We start from the raw sequence: 13922 nt of genomic DNA, 5'->3' as shown, positions 1-13922 counted from the left end.
TTTATTTGAAGGTATAATTTCTGACTGCTGAGCAAATGCAAGGCATGCCATTTGTATTGCTCCAAAACTCAAGGGATGAAATTCTCCTGCTCTTGAAACAAAGTGTCTTGAGCTTTCTGGGGGAAATCCTACCTTTTTGCTCTTTGTTGGGCTGGAACACCAGTTATGAGGGACAGCTGAGGATACTGGAGTTGTTGAGTCTGGAGAAGAGGCTGAAAGGAGACCTCACCTGAAAGGAGGTTGCAATGAGGTGTTGGTCTTTCTTCTCAGATACAAGTGATAGGAAACAGCCTCAAGTTGCATCAAGGAAGAAATTCCTCACAGAAAGGGTGGCTGGGCACTGGAACAGGCTGCCAAGGGAATGGTGGTGTCCTCATCTCTGGACACGTGGAATTTGGTAGTCATACATCTTACAATCACAGAACGGCCTGGGTTGCAAAGGCCCATGATGCTCATCCAGTTCCAACGCCCTGCTATGTGCAGGGTCACCAACCAGCAGACCAGGCTGCCCAGAGCCACATCCAGCCTGGTAGTGTCAGGCTGGTGACTATTTTAGGTCTTCTTTAGGTCTTCTCCAATCTAGATAATTCTACAGTTTAAATCTCATAGCAAATCTTCCATTCTTGCAACATTTCCTTGATGCCACCAATCTGCCTGGAAAATTGTTCTAAATACGGCTGTAGGTGCTGCGGGTGCTGTGTTATGAAAGCACCATTCATCTTGATAGAGGAGCTTCAGTGACTCATCTCGTAATCCAGCTTCCATTCAAAGCTGCAGCTGTGATGCAGGTGTGAGGGTGAGCCCACAGCAGTACGGCAGCACTGGCTGAACATCAGGGCTTTCTGTGCTCAGAGCTTGTAGGCAGCAGTCACTGCACTGTTCATTTTACAGTGCATGTGCCTCCATTGGACCAGCTGATGGATTTGCCACACTTTATGTGCATACAGGGGTTAACGGTGTTGAACACATTGTGGGTTTTGACCTCAGTGCAGCCTGCAGTACCTGAAGGGAGCCTGCAAACAGGAGGGGAGTCAGCTCTTGGAAAGGGGAGATGGCAGCAGGACAAGGGGAAATGGTTTGGAGTTGAGGGAGGGCAGCTGGAGGTTGGATGTCAGGGGGAAGTTGTGTGCTGTGAGAGTGGTGAGGTGCTGGAACAGCTGCCCAGAGAGGCTGTGATGCCCCGTCCATCCCTGGAGGTGTTGGAGGCCAGGTTGGATGGGGCCCTGGGCAGCCTGGGCTGCTGTGAAATGGGGAGGTTGGTGGCCCTGCATGGCACAGGGGGGTTGGAGCTTCGTGATCCTTGAGGTCCCTTCCAACCCAGGCCATTCTGTGATGATTCTATGATGGGTGCTCTTATTTGCAAAGCTGTGGCCTGGACTCATAAGCTGTTCCCTTTTGGTCAAGTCTTAAAAAACGAAACAAAAGCAAAACTTGTCCATTTGAGAATGAGAAAAGCTTGGCTGCAGGTTTGGTTTGCGTTTCCAGGAGGCTGCGAGTCTCACCACGCCTCACCTGTGGCTCTTCTGCCCTGCAGGCATCGACATCCTGAAGCTGGTGGCGGCCCAGGTGGGGAGCCAGTGGAAGGACATCTACCAGTTCCTGTGCAACGCCAGCGAGCGCGAGGTGGCCGCCTTCTCCAACGGCTACGCGGCCGACCACGAGCGGGCCTACGCTGCACTGCAGCACTGGACCATCCGCGGGCCTGAGGCCAGCCTGGCCCAGCTCATCAGCGCGCTGCGGCAGCACCGCCGTAACGATGTGGTGGAGAAGATCCGCGGCCTGATGGAGGACACCACGGCGGTAAGGCTGCGCGCGGTGCTGGCCTGCCTCGTCCATTGCCTTGCTTTGTTGAGGGCAGCCTGGGTGTGTGTAGAATCACAGAATGGTTGCAAAGAAGCACAGTGATCATCCAGTCCCAACCCCCTGCTGTGTGCAGGTCGCCAACCAGCAGCCCAGGCTGCCCAGAGCCACATCCAGCCTGGCCTTGAATGCCTGCAGGGATGGGGCATCCACAGCCTCCTTGGGCAACCTGTGCCAGTGCCTCACCACCCTCGGGGGGAAAAACTTCCTCCTCATATCCAACCCAAACCTCCCCTGTCTCACTTTAAAACCATTCCCCTTGTCCCATCACCACCCACCCTCACAAACAGCCGTTCCCCTCCTGTTTATACGCTCCTTTCAAGCACTGGAAGGCCATGTGCAGTGTCTTGCCCTATGCAGTGGGAAGGGTCTGTGTGTACCATTCTCCAGAACTGCAGCAGCTCTGGCTTTATAACAGTCTTTCCCTTATTTTTGGAAAATAATTGCTGCAGAGATCCTATGGCAGAGTCTTGGCTGGGGGTAAGTTTTTGGGAGCACAGATCAGCTGCCAGCCTTGGTGACCTGTTAAGATTGTTTTTGCCACCTCTTACTTTAGATGTTGATGTGCTTTTATTCTGGGGGACTCATTCTGTAGTGGCCTTCTGGAAAAGTTGCTAAATGTGGTGAGTGGAGATTCTTCTCAGTGTGGAAGCCACTGGGACAGTACATAGACTCATTCAGTGCAGGGTTCCTTCCCTCAAAGCAGTTGTTGAAACTCCTCTTGCCGGTGTGGAGCAGGGGGTTCCCAAACCCTTCACTGGCACAAGGCCATCCCAAATTGCCCCCTCTGAGCAGGACTCTATTTTGCAGTGCCATATAACCCTGCATGGCTTTCTGTTTTATTGTTTTTTTTTAACCCCAGTACAAAATCACAGATTCTGTGTTCGTAAGGTCCTCAGCTTGTGTTGAGTTCAGCAGCCAAGTGCTTTATAGTTTGCTCCGCTCAACTCTTGGTAATTAAGCAGTATGTCACTTCCTCCTTTTCCTTGTTAGTGTAGGGTTTTTGTTTGTTTTTTGAATATAAAAATGCAAGCCTGCGACAAGATCGTAGTCAGGAGACAAGGTAGAGAAAATTTGAGTCCTAGAAGTCTCTAGTACGTGTGGGTCAAGTTCCCAGCCCAGGCAGTGTGCCAGGAGGACACGTCGTCCTTTCGGTCTCCTCAAGCAGGTAGTAAACTCAGTTCTCCTGGTTACTGTTTTGGGTATTACAGTAAAGTGCTGGGCTAGGACATCAGATAAAGTGTGGGGTTGGTTTGTTAGCACAATGTCTAATGAGCAGACCTAGATTGTGCAGTGTTCAGTGCTCCTGAACATTGCTCTGCTCCAGCCAGGATTATCAGGTGCTCGTTCTCAAACAGTGACAAAATCGGGGTGGCGATTCTGGCGGCTGGGTTTATAAGGTATCCTGCTGAGACTTCTGATGGCTGAGCAACTTGCTTAGACATGTGTCCTGCAATCTGAAAGCCCCGTGAGCTGATGTTTCGGGGAATAAGCAAACCCAAATCTTGTGGATACTTGTACTAGGATTTTTGGGCCTTGTGGCTGTTCAGCAGGGCGCCTGGTTAGTGGACATAGTGCTAATGGGTTGACAGTTGAAATAGGTGATCTTGGTGGTCTTTTCTAACCTTAATGATTCTGCGATTGGAGACTTGGACTGAGAAAACAGTCGGCCTCCTAGGAGAAAACCTTACTGAATGGCTGCAGTGACAGCAGGTGGGAACAGCAAATAATTGTATGGGAAATGCTGCAGAGCCCCTAGGGAATGTGCTGGTGAGCAGCTTTCTGTCTGTTAGGATTTGAGATATCTCAAGTGCTCAGTTTCCTTTTTTAAAGAATCTCAGTAGACAGAAGATCTTCAGCTTCTTTCTGAGAGGAAAACAAGCACATTCTCTGCTTTGCCTGTAGTGCCTATACAGAAAGTGGGATTTTTTTCTGCTTTTTTAAATAAATACACCCAGGCCACGTTCTCCTCCCATCTATCTGCTGGGACTTCTTTGGATGAGTCTATAATGATCCACCATCCACGTGCTTGTTCCCAAAGGCACCGGACTGGTGGTTGCACTGCAGCAGGGTGTGGGATGCTGGAGCACCTCGGGGCTCAGATCCTGCAAGGTATCGCCTGCCGTAGCCTGTTTCCTTCAGTCAGATTCTGCAGTTTGGGTGTTGAAGGCCCTCGGGGCTGTTCCATGGCTGTGAGACACGGGAGGGAGGCAGAAAGCCATGGGAAGCGTGTTGTGCAAGGGAGCCCGAAGCCCTGCGGCCTCACGCCTACAACTGAGCTGCATCGTGGCGGTCCCAACCGGGGCAGCTTATTGCTAAACACCGGCAGCAGACGTTGTGGTTTTGTTTGGGTTTGATTTTAATTGCTCTGGTTTGAAAGCCTTTAATTAGCGCTAATCTGTTTGGCTCTTGTCTGTCCAAACGCAGCCCGGGTCGGGGCGGTTTCTCTCCGTACCCAACTGGTTTGATCTGAAGGAGTCGTGGCAGGAGTCGGTGCTGCATTGCATCCCTGCGGCAGTGAGCCGAGCTGAAGCGGTCCTGCCAAAAGCACAGGCATAAAAAGAGCTGGTAAGGTTGTGTTGTGGAGGGGAGCAAGGGCTCTCATAAGCAATGCAAATAAATGCATATGGCAGCTAATGGGTCGACGCCAGCAGCACGAACCAAGGAGTGTGCTGGTATGAGAAAATGATGGGAAATTCCCATTCCTTGTGGAGAACAGCTGTAGCAGGGCAAGGACAAGAAGAAAGCACCAACACCCCCCAACTGGTACCTGATAACACAGCTCCTGGACAGCAAATCAATATCCTGAACCCAGTTGCCCCTTGCCATTCCATTCTTTATTACATCATTGCCCCAGACCCTCTATCTAGCTTCCAGCTCCAGTCTGTGCAATCTGCAGAGGCAGAGCTGCTCTCTAGCAGTTCTCCATGCCCACGAGAGCCTTGGGGCTCTGACATATAAATATTTACAACCGCTGATAACGCAGGGAAAGCAAATTAATACAAACCTCTGGAGCATTATGGTATGTGACAGGAAGGTTTTCCTTTTGGGAAAGAAGAGCTCTGCTGATTGCTTGACGGCTTTTTTAGCTACAAAAGATTATGCTGGTTTTACACCATGCTGCATGAATTTAGGTTAAAACTGGATTAGCCCTCTGAATCACTCTGCAAGTTTCTGCAGCATTTGCTGATCCAGAAAATAGGAAGAGCAGGGCAGCTGTGGGGGAAGATGTTTGAGACACGTTGAGCTCCTGTTCAGTGCTCACAATGGACGTTTTCTCTTCCAGCTCTTGTGGAAGGCTTTGCAAAACCTCTCCCCTTGGAGCATGCTTGCCGAGGCAGGCATGTGGCTGCGAGGGGGAAGGGGGGGAAGGAGGAGAATTCACTGCAGGTCCCAGCAAATTGCAGTTTTGAGGGTAAAAAGGGAAAAGTTTCACATGGCACAGATGCAGAGTGGGATTTTCAGGGGGTTAAGAATGTTTGCAGGTAGCTCCTGAGCAGCATCCATGAGCTGTGCTGTGTTTGCTACTGCAAGCTCTGCTCTGATCCCTTATCTTTATGTTTATAGCTTTTCTGTTCTCAGCTGAAGCATTCTGGGGAGCTGCTGGAGGGAAGCAGCCTTGCTTGAGATGTTCGGCAGCAAAAGAAATAAATTAACAGCGGAGAGGAAGGCTGCAGCCCTGATCCCAGTGAGATTTAGGCCTGTGGCTAATTTCATCTTGCAGATAATCCTGTGAATCAGCAGATAGAGCAGAGGAAAAGCCCGGTATCGGGGATATATGGAGTTTGAAGCCATGCAGTTCTTGGGGCTGCTGGCGGAGAAGAGGATGCGAAAGCCCCAGCTGAGGCGATGGCAGTGCTGCTTAGTGCCTTCTCTTCCCCTTTCACAGGTCAGAGCCTTGGGGCCGGGATGCTGGCACAGCAGTGTTTGCTTCCAGCCCTAGCTTGGGGCGGTTCGGGCTCCCACAGATTTGCTTTGTTTCCTCTTTGTCACAGCAGAACTGGGCCGGGGCCAACGACTTGGCCCAGAGCTGCGGTACAGAGCTGTGGCACGGAGCGGCCAGGCGCTGGGAGGAGTAGGGCAGGGTGGGTTTGCTGTGGCAGCGGGTGTTGCTGGTTTCTGGTAGGTCTGCACTAAACCATGGGTTGGTTCTCAAGGAACCGACTCTGCTCTGCCATAGGGTGAGGTCTGGGGTGCTGTGTTGGGTGGGCCAGGGATCCTTTGGGCTTCTTTCCTGCTCGGGATGTTCTGTGAGTGTGGGTCTGAGGGCTTTCCGTGACACTGCTCGTCGCCCTCGGCGCATCCCCTTAGGTTCAGCCAGCCCGTCGCCCCTGCTGTCACTGCTAATCCCACCCTGTCCCCCCAGAGAGCTGATGGGACGTGACAGCCTCGCTTAATGGGAAAATCTCCAGTGCTGGAAGAGCACAGAGCTGTTAATCTGAACAGATCTCCCCTATGTGCCACAGGGAGAGCATCCCCCACGCCACAGCACCCCAGCACAGTGCTCCTGCACGCCGCCACGTCTCCTCCCAACCCCCCCCGAGCACCACGTGGAGCTGTAACAAACCTGGACACAGGGCTCCTGTCTGCCCGTGTCAACTTTCAGCTGGGGATCTGGGAATCGGTGACCTCAGCACTAAATTTATCCCATCCGTGATGACCGACAGCCACCCAACCTGCTCATCCCAGCACGTCCCTCTGCGGAGGTTTCTCCTCCCACCGCAGCCCCTTGTGAGTTTTCTCTTACAAAAATAGCATCTGTTTCATCTGTGTTTGCATTGGGCAGGAAAAACCCGACCTGACCCCAGCTGCTGCTGCAGGCTCTGTGCCCAGAGTCAGGCTGACCCAACAGCGAACTCTGGAGATTTTGGGGGCTTTACTGGGCAGGAGCAGCTCCAGCAGCATTGGAGGCTTGGTCCTCCCATGGTTGAGTACACACATCTCCTGAGGCTGCTGTCACTTAGAGATGGCGATCATGAGCCCTGCAGAAGTTGCCTGGAACAAGCAAGAACAAGAGCATCCCTCCTCCTCAGCATTTCTTCTGAATGTCGATTCAGCAGGTTGATAAATGACCTGCAAGGGTTGTTTTGAACTGACGCAGTCCCAGTTGGAGATCTGTCTGTGCTCAAGCTGGCACTTCTCTTTTTGTTGCAGTGGCTTTGATGACCAGCTGGTTGCAGCGGGGGGGTTGCTGGGAAGTGTCACCTCTGAGACTTTGTGTTTTATTCTTTTTCGCTCGGAGGGTGATGTCACACTGATCACAGGTTGCCCAAGGAGGCTGTGGATGCCCCATCCCTGCAGGCATTCAAGGCCAGGCTGGATGTGGCTCTGGGCAGCCTGGGCTGCTGGTTGGCGACCTGCACACAGCAGGGGGTTGGAACTGTGGGCCTTTTCAACCCAGGCCATTCTGTAATTCTATGGTATAATTCTTAATGCCTTTGCCCAGTCCTCCCTGATGTGAGCAGCACGGCTGCAGTTCGTCCCAGTTAATCTTGTATTGCAGTGTGGTGAAATAAAAGCATACGCAGCTGTGGCAAGCTTCCTGCTGCAGTGCAGTGCTTAACAGAAGATCAAAAATGAGCAGAGCATCCCAGCAGGATGGAGCTGCGCTTGGTTGCAGGAGGCTGCTGATGTGTCAGAGCCTCACATGGCTCCCTGCTGCAAGCCCTCTGCTGCTCGTGTGGCCATTCGCCTCTCAGGACTAACAGCCCCTCTCTGTGTGTGCAGGTACAGATGCAGCCTCAGTGGCAGACACAGGACTGCTCGAATGATGACGGAAAGGTGAGAAATGCGGTCGCTGTGGAAGGATGGAAGCCCTGCAGAGGGATTTCATTCTTTTTGCAGCCAGGGGCAGGGGCACGCCGTGGTTTCGCTTGAAATAGGGATTGCAGAGCTGGTTTCGGGCAGATGACTCACGGGCTGTGAATGGTTGTTTGTATGCCTGTTCCACGGGCTTCACCTCAGAGCAACTTCTTACTTTCCCTGCCCTTTCAAAACCTTCATTCCCACTTGCTTTCTTCCTGCGGTTTAAACATTAACACATCCAAGCATCCTGTTTGCTTTGCCTAATAAGCTCACCGGGGCTCAGCTATTTGGAAGGCTCCGGGGCTCCGAGGACGCCTACAGACAAATAACCCCGGGTGCTTTTCTAGCATGCTTTAGCAGCTGTTTAATTAAACTCCAAATAACTCGCACGCTTCTGGGAAGTGTTTTCCCCTCTGCTGGGAAGGCAGGCTGGCGTTGGCGGTTTCCCCATGCCCTCTGTTTTGGGGTGTGGAAGGGTCAGGTCCGCTTCAGAGATGGGGACTTGGCTTTCCAGCTGGGTGTTAAATGAAATTGCAGAGGGGAGAAACAAACCTGTTTGTTTTTAGGGGAAACGGGAGCATATTGCAGCTTGGAGAGCAGCCAGGGCAGTGTGTTCTCCCCAGTAATGGCTGCGGCTCACCGATGCGCTGCGTCAGGGAGGGAGCTGGAGAGGAGAATGCTGATTCTTTTAATTAAAAATTAAAGCTGACATTTATTTATAACTTGCCTATTGCATAATGTGCTGAGCCAGAACAATTCCTCCCTGTTTATTTTCAATGGGGGGGAAAGGAGGGGAAAAAAAGCCCCACTGGAACACAACCCTTTTATTCCTCCACACACAGGCTGAAATGTGAATTTGATGTGAACAGGCTCTCAGCAGACATGAATGTGGGTGGTGAATTCCTCGATGCAGACAAGGAGTGCGTGGGTACAGCCATGTCTGTGCCACTGGGGCTGTGCCTCCCCTGCATGGAGGTGGCTCTGCAGCTCATCCCTCATCCACACGTTGCTTTGTAATTCCTGGCATCGAGTGGAAATGCAGATGGGCAGGAGTGGCCAGGTGCTCCTTCTGCAGGAGGAGGGAACAGGGCTGTGAGATGAATCTGGGGAGGGTGGTTGCACATGAGAGGATGTGAGTGGAGCAAGCATGTGGAGTCTGAGTTGAAGTTAAATAGTCTGCAGTCCTCAGAGCGGCCTGGTCACCTGCAGAAAGGCGTAGTGCTGGCCAGGGATGTGGGAATGCTGTGCTGAGCTTCTCCTGTGTGCAGGGAAGGGACATTGCTTGAGGTCCCCACCCCAAGAGGATGCTGAGACACCAAGGGGCCACAAAGTGTTGGCTGTTGAAGCACAGGAAGTAAGATGTGGAGTTGGAGGGTTCAGATCTCCACTGATGTGATGCTGCTTCCCAGAGTGGCACTTCTGCCTCTCCATGCCTTTGTGGCCATGGAGCCGAATGCAGTCTCCTGGTTTGGGGCATGAGTGAGAACTGAAGGTGCTGAGATGCTGTTGTGGTCAACCCTGGGTCCTGCACATCCAGGCAGGATGGATTTCTCTATAACACATTAATGGGGTGCTCACGAGTGCAAGGGCCAGACAGGGCAAACAAATTATTAACTTGGAATGTGGCTCAGCATCCCAGCGAGGGAGGTAGGGGGGGGATATAAATCAGGAACATTGTGTCCCAACAGCTAAAATCCCAATGATGCATGAGGAACCAGAGTCTGAGGCCACCAGAAGTGCTTTGGCATTAATATCATGTCAATGAGCATTGTCTGGGGATGTCACCAGGTGGGTGGAGCAGCTCTTGGTTGAAAGCACGGAGCCAGGCTGTGCCTTGTTTTTAGGGAATGAGAGTTGTGGAGTAGTTTTGGGTGGGGGACAACCTGCTTGAGAAGCTTAGCCTCCGAGAGCTCTGCTTTGGGCTTTAGTAACCCCTTCCCTGAGCAGGAGAATGAGAAGCAAGTTAAAGTGATGGTAACTGGGCAGGCTGTCTGTGCGTGCCACCCCAGTGCTGTGGTTGCTCTTGCTGGGAATGCAGGCTGCTCTGCCCCCCGTGTGCTGTGCCGTGTGCTGTATGCCAAATGCTAGCACTGATGCCACAAGTCACCTCTGGGGTGGCAGGTCCCTAATGGAGCTCGCTGAACACAGAGGGCTCTCACAGGCGTGGGCTCTCATAGCTTTTTCTAGGGGTGGGCTGAAAGCTGCCGTGAAATCCCTTTGGGATGCAGGTGTTTGGAGCACCAGCTCAGCACGTAGCATCCTCACCGCTTGATTTTTCCTCCGCTCCCCTTGCAGCTGGAAGGTGACAAACTGGCACTGCCTGTGAGCCCCAGCCCGCTCAGCCCGGTGCCCACGCCCAGCACTAAACCTCCCGATGCGGCCGTCCTCACCGTGGAGCCCTCTCCTTCAGAGAAGAAATGCTTCTTTGTGGACGAGTCGGAGCCCCTCCTGCGGTGCGACTCCACCTCCAGCGGCTCCTCAGCGCTCAGCCGGACCGGCTCCTTTATTACCAAAGGTACCAAGATCACCCAGAGGGGTGGGGAGGCAGCGGCAGGGCTGCAGCAGTACCCAGCAGTACGCAGAGTTACAGCCCTGCCGTCGGCACACACAGCTGGCCAGCGAGCACGGAGGGTGTGATGCCATTAAAGCAAATAACTGGGGGAAACCAGCTTTCCAGGATATGTTTATCACACGCTGAGTCAAGACCGGGAGTATCCTTAGAGAGGCTTTCCAAGGGAAAACGCCTTGAAAGGGTTTTAACTCTTCGAGGTGATGTCAGAAGTGCAATGTCCTTGGATGTCTGTGGGACCTTCTGGCTTTCGGTCCTTGGGGATGGGTTATTGCGTGAGATGAGAACAGAAAAACGCCATTTTGGAATTCTTGTCTTCATCTCTCACCCTCGGTCCCACTTCCCACACCGTGCATCTTGAGATGTAAATCACCATTAGTCACTGTGCCTTATGAGGGCGTTTAATTTCCTGCATTTAATTTGCTGTGTTTAATCTTCGTTATCTTCTGGTGACAGTGAACCGCTGAGCTCAAGCGACCTGACTAATTTATGCTGTGGTGCAGAAGTGAAGCTGACCCAATGAGAACAACTCAAAATAGCAGAGTTTAGCTTTTTGGCTCCCCTCGCCATCCCCTTACCTTTCTGTACTGGCCATTCAGCAGTTATTACCGCTGTGTTTGCTCTAGCAGGATCCCAGCTTTGGTGCCTCTGTCTCCATTCCTCAACGCATCGTGCTGCAGCTTTCCCTCGTTTCCCTTCCTGGTGCGTCCCTCTCCTGAGCAGGGAGGGGGTCGGGCTGAGGTCTCCGATGGGGTGCAGGCTTTCCAGGAGGCTTTTTTAACCCCCTGCTCCTTCTTCCTACAGAAAAGAAGGACACAGTCTTGCGCCAGGTGCGCTTGGACCCTTGTGACCTGCAGCCCATCTTCGACGACATGCTGCACATCCTGAACCCCGAGGAGCTCCATGTGATCGAGGAGATCCCGCAGGCGGAGGACAAGCTGGACAGGCTGTTTGAGATCGCCGGAGTCAAGAGCCAGGAAGCCAGCCAAACCCTCCTGGACTCTGTCTATAGCCACCTTCCTGACTTACTGTAGGCACTGGTCACCGCGCTCTCTCCGAATATCTGCTAGAACTAGCTTGGCACTCGTTAAGATGACCGACAATGCGCAGGCAGGTCTGCTGTAGAATCCATGGCCAGTATTTTCTCTGAGGTGTCCCTGGTTTCTGGAGGGGGCGGTTTGTGAGCACTGCACCTCTCAACCTTAACTCTGTTGCTCAGTTAAGTCTTTGCACCCTTTGCCCCCTTCGGAGTCTTTCTCTTGTTCCCATTCCAATCAGATCAGCTGATGCACTTTAAAATGCAGTAAGTGAACTAAAAGACCACGAATGCAGTGTCGCCTCTAGGCACTGAGTCTGGGCTGCTCTGTAGCCCGTTCCAGTTCTGTCAAAGCTGTTGCTCCAAATGACCGTCGTCTGCTACCTCCCTTCCACCGGGAGTGGGAAACGGTGAAACACACAAAGCCAATTCTTGCTGGTTACCTTAACGCACCTCAGCTTCCTCCCTGGTTGACTTTTTTTAATGTACTATCACACAGCTCATGCTCATTGCTGAGATTTTACTAGCACGATTATTTATTGTACGGTTTTCACCTGGACAACGCATTGTGCTCCTATAAGCTGAAGCAGAAGCAGATGAATGGAAAGAAGAGGCTCAGTTCCACCAACCTTCCTGACAGTCCAACCAAGCGAGGAGCATCCTGCCTGGCCCCCAAAGGACAGCGGGTCGTGGCAGCACCAGGTCTGGGACCTGGGGACCCCGCTGGTGGTTCTGCTCTCCGTGTGCCGTAAGACTTCCCAAGCTATGCTTTTACACTTGTGTCTCTTGTTTTTTATACAGACGTGGCCGATAGGTTAGGTTCTCCAAAGACCCTGCCCGGTCTTGGATAGTCTCTTCAAATCACACTTCACTTTTTATTAAAGAGAAAAGAAGGGGAAAAAAAATAAAAGTTTAAAAAAAAAAAAAAAAAAAGCTGCATCGTAAGAAGTCTGTCTGATTATATTTGCAATTATTATGCTCCCGTAATGAACAGTCTGTACTATGCTCCAATTGACAACATGATATGAGGGTGGCGTGTGCTGCCTTGTGGGAAGGGGTGGGAGTGGGGAAAAGGGGAATGAACTGAAAAATTGCCTTCCAGTGTACTAATTTATTAATAAATACTAGGTGTTTGTTACTTGACCTGACTCAGTGTTAACCTCCTTAACACCCTGCTTGGGGGCACTGAAGGATTTTGCAGTCAGTGGGGATTCAGCAGGGCTCTGGTTTAGGGTCATTTATGTTTCTCTAAATGACTTGGATGTAGGACTGGAAGGTGTTTTGAGCAAGTCTGATGAATTGGGAGGAGCCGTTGACTCAGAGTGTGGAGAAGCCTTGCAAGAGATCCAGACAAATTAGAGAGCCAGACAGACACCAACTGCATGAGGTTTACAAGAAGTGTACCTGGGAAGGGGCAACCCTGACTGCATGCTCTGCTGGGGGGCCGAGGGGCAGGAGAGCAGCCCTGCAGAAGGGATCCAGGGGTCTCGATCTGCTTGGAGCAGGACTGCTGGCTGTGACGGGAGGTGAAGAGGGAGATGAGGGTCAGTGCTGGGGGAGCTTCTCCTTCGGGCTGTGCTAACCTTGAGGTCAAAATGCGATTGCTTTCAGCTGAGAGCGGAGCCACGAGGCGCCAGGGCTGCGGGAGCGCTGCAGTCCCATCCCAGCCAGCAGGTGCAGTCACTGTGCTGTGCAGCAGGGGATGCTGCCACCTGTCAGTTCCACCCCAGCAAATGGATCAGATGGCTGCTGAGGCTTCCCACGTGGGTTTTTGCAATTTGTTCTTCAAATGTACCAATTTGCTTTCCAAAAGGCCGTTTGAGCACTTGGGGCTGTGAAGTATTCATTCTCCAACCTGCAGCTGCTGTGCTGATTCACTGTGAAGCACGGGCCTGGAGCTGCAGCACTTGTGTTAGTGATGCTCTTCCCATTGCTGCTTCCAGATGACACAGCCCTTGTTGTTCTGCTGCACAAATGGAAGCCTTAATGGGACACAAGCTTCTGCTTTATAATGCTGTCACTTTGTACACTTAGCTGCAGAGTGTTTTCTGCTGTGCTTCCCTTCTGTCTGGCATCAAAAGTTGCTGTTAGGGAAGCATACGTAGGTGCAGGATTCACCTCTGAGCACAAGGATCACAGAATCCCAGCATGGCCTGGGTTGCAAAGGCCCACAGCGCTCCTCCAGTCCCAACCCCCTGCTGTGTGCAGGTCGCCAACCAGCAGCTCAGGCTGCCCAGAGCCACATCCAGCCTGGCCTTGAATGCCTGCAGGGATGGGGCATCCACAGCCTCCTTGGGCAACCTGTGCCACTGCCTCACCACCCTCGGGGGGAAAAACTTCCTCCTCATATCCAACCCAAACCTCCCCTGTCTCCCTTTAAAACCATTCCCCTTGTCCCATCACCACCCACCCTCACAAACAGCCGTTCCCCCTCCTGTTTATTCGCTCCCTTCAAGCACTGGAAGGCCACAGTGAGGTCACCCCACAGCCTTCTCTTCTCCAGGCTAAAATAGGATCGATGAGGTGTCTCCTATGGAAACAGCACAAAACAGCAAAAGTGCTGGGAGGGCTGGAATGGGATTTGTCTCAGGAGGTGATCAAGAACCATGGAGATGTGGCACTGAGGGCCGTGGGCACGCAGGCAGGTTGGCT

The 13922-nt window shown here is 52.3% G+C and overlaps 1 protein-coding gene across 1 annotated transcript in view; it reads left to right on the top strand.

Annotated features, from left to right (window-relative positions):
* The window catches only part of TNFRSF21 (TNF receptor superfamily member 21), a gene marked incomplete at both ends in the record, with an annotated part of 31064 nt that extends 19796 nt beyond the window's left edge, over positions 1-11268 (top strand). The window contains 4 exons of the mRNA XM_079549882.1: positions 1535-1800; positions 7588-7641; positions 9961-10180; positions 11039-11268. Coding sequence (XP_079406008.1) covers positions 1535-1800; positions 7588-7641; positions 9961-10180; positions 11039-11268 — 770 coding nt within the window. The remainder of the gene's footprint in view (positions 1-1534; positions 1801-7587; positions 7642-9960; positions 10181-11038) is intronic.
* Positions 11269-13922: the final 2654 nt, after the last annotated feature.

The sequence above is a fragment of the Tetrao urogallus genome (assembly GCF_951394365.1).
Source record: "Tetrao urogallus genome assembly, chromosome: 2".
NCBI lineage: Eukaryota > Metazoa > Chordata > Aves > Galliformes > Phasianidae > Tetrao > Tetrao urogallus.
The sequence above is the reverse complement of the archived record's forward strand: the minus strand, read 5'-3'. Positions and strand labels throughout refer to the sequence as shown.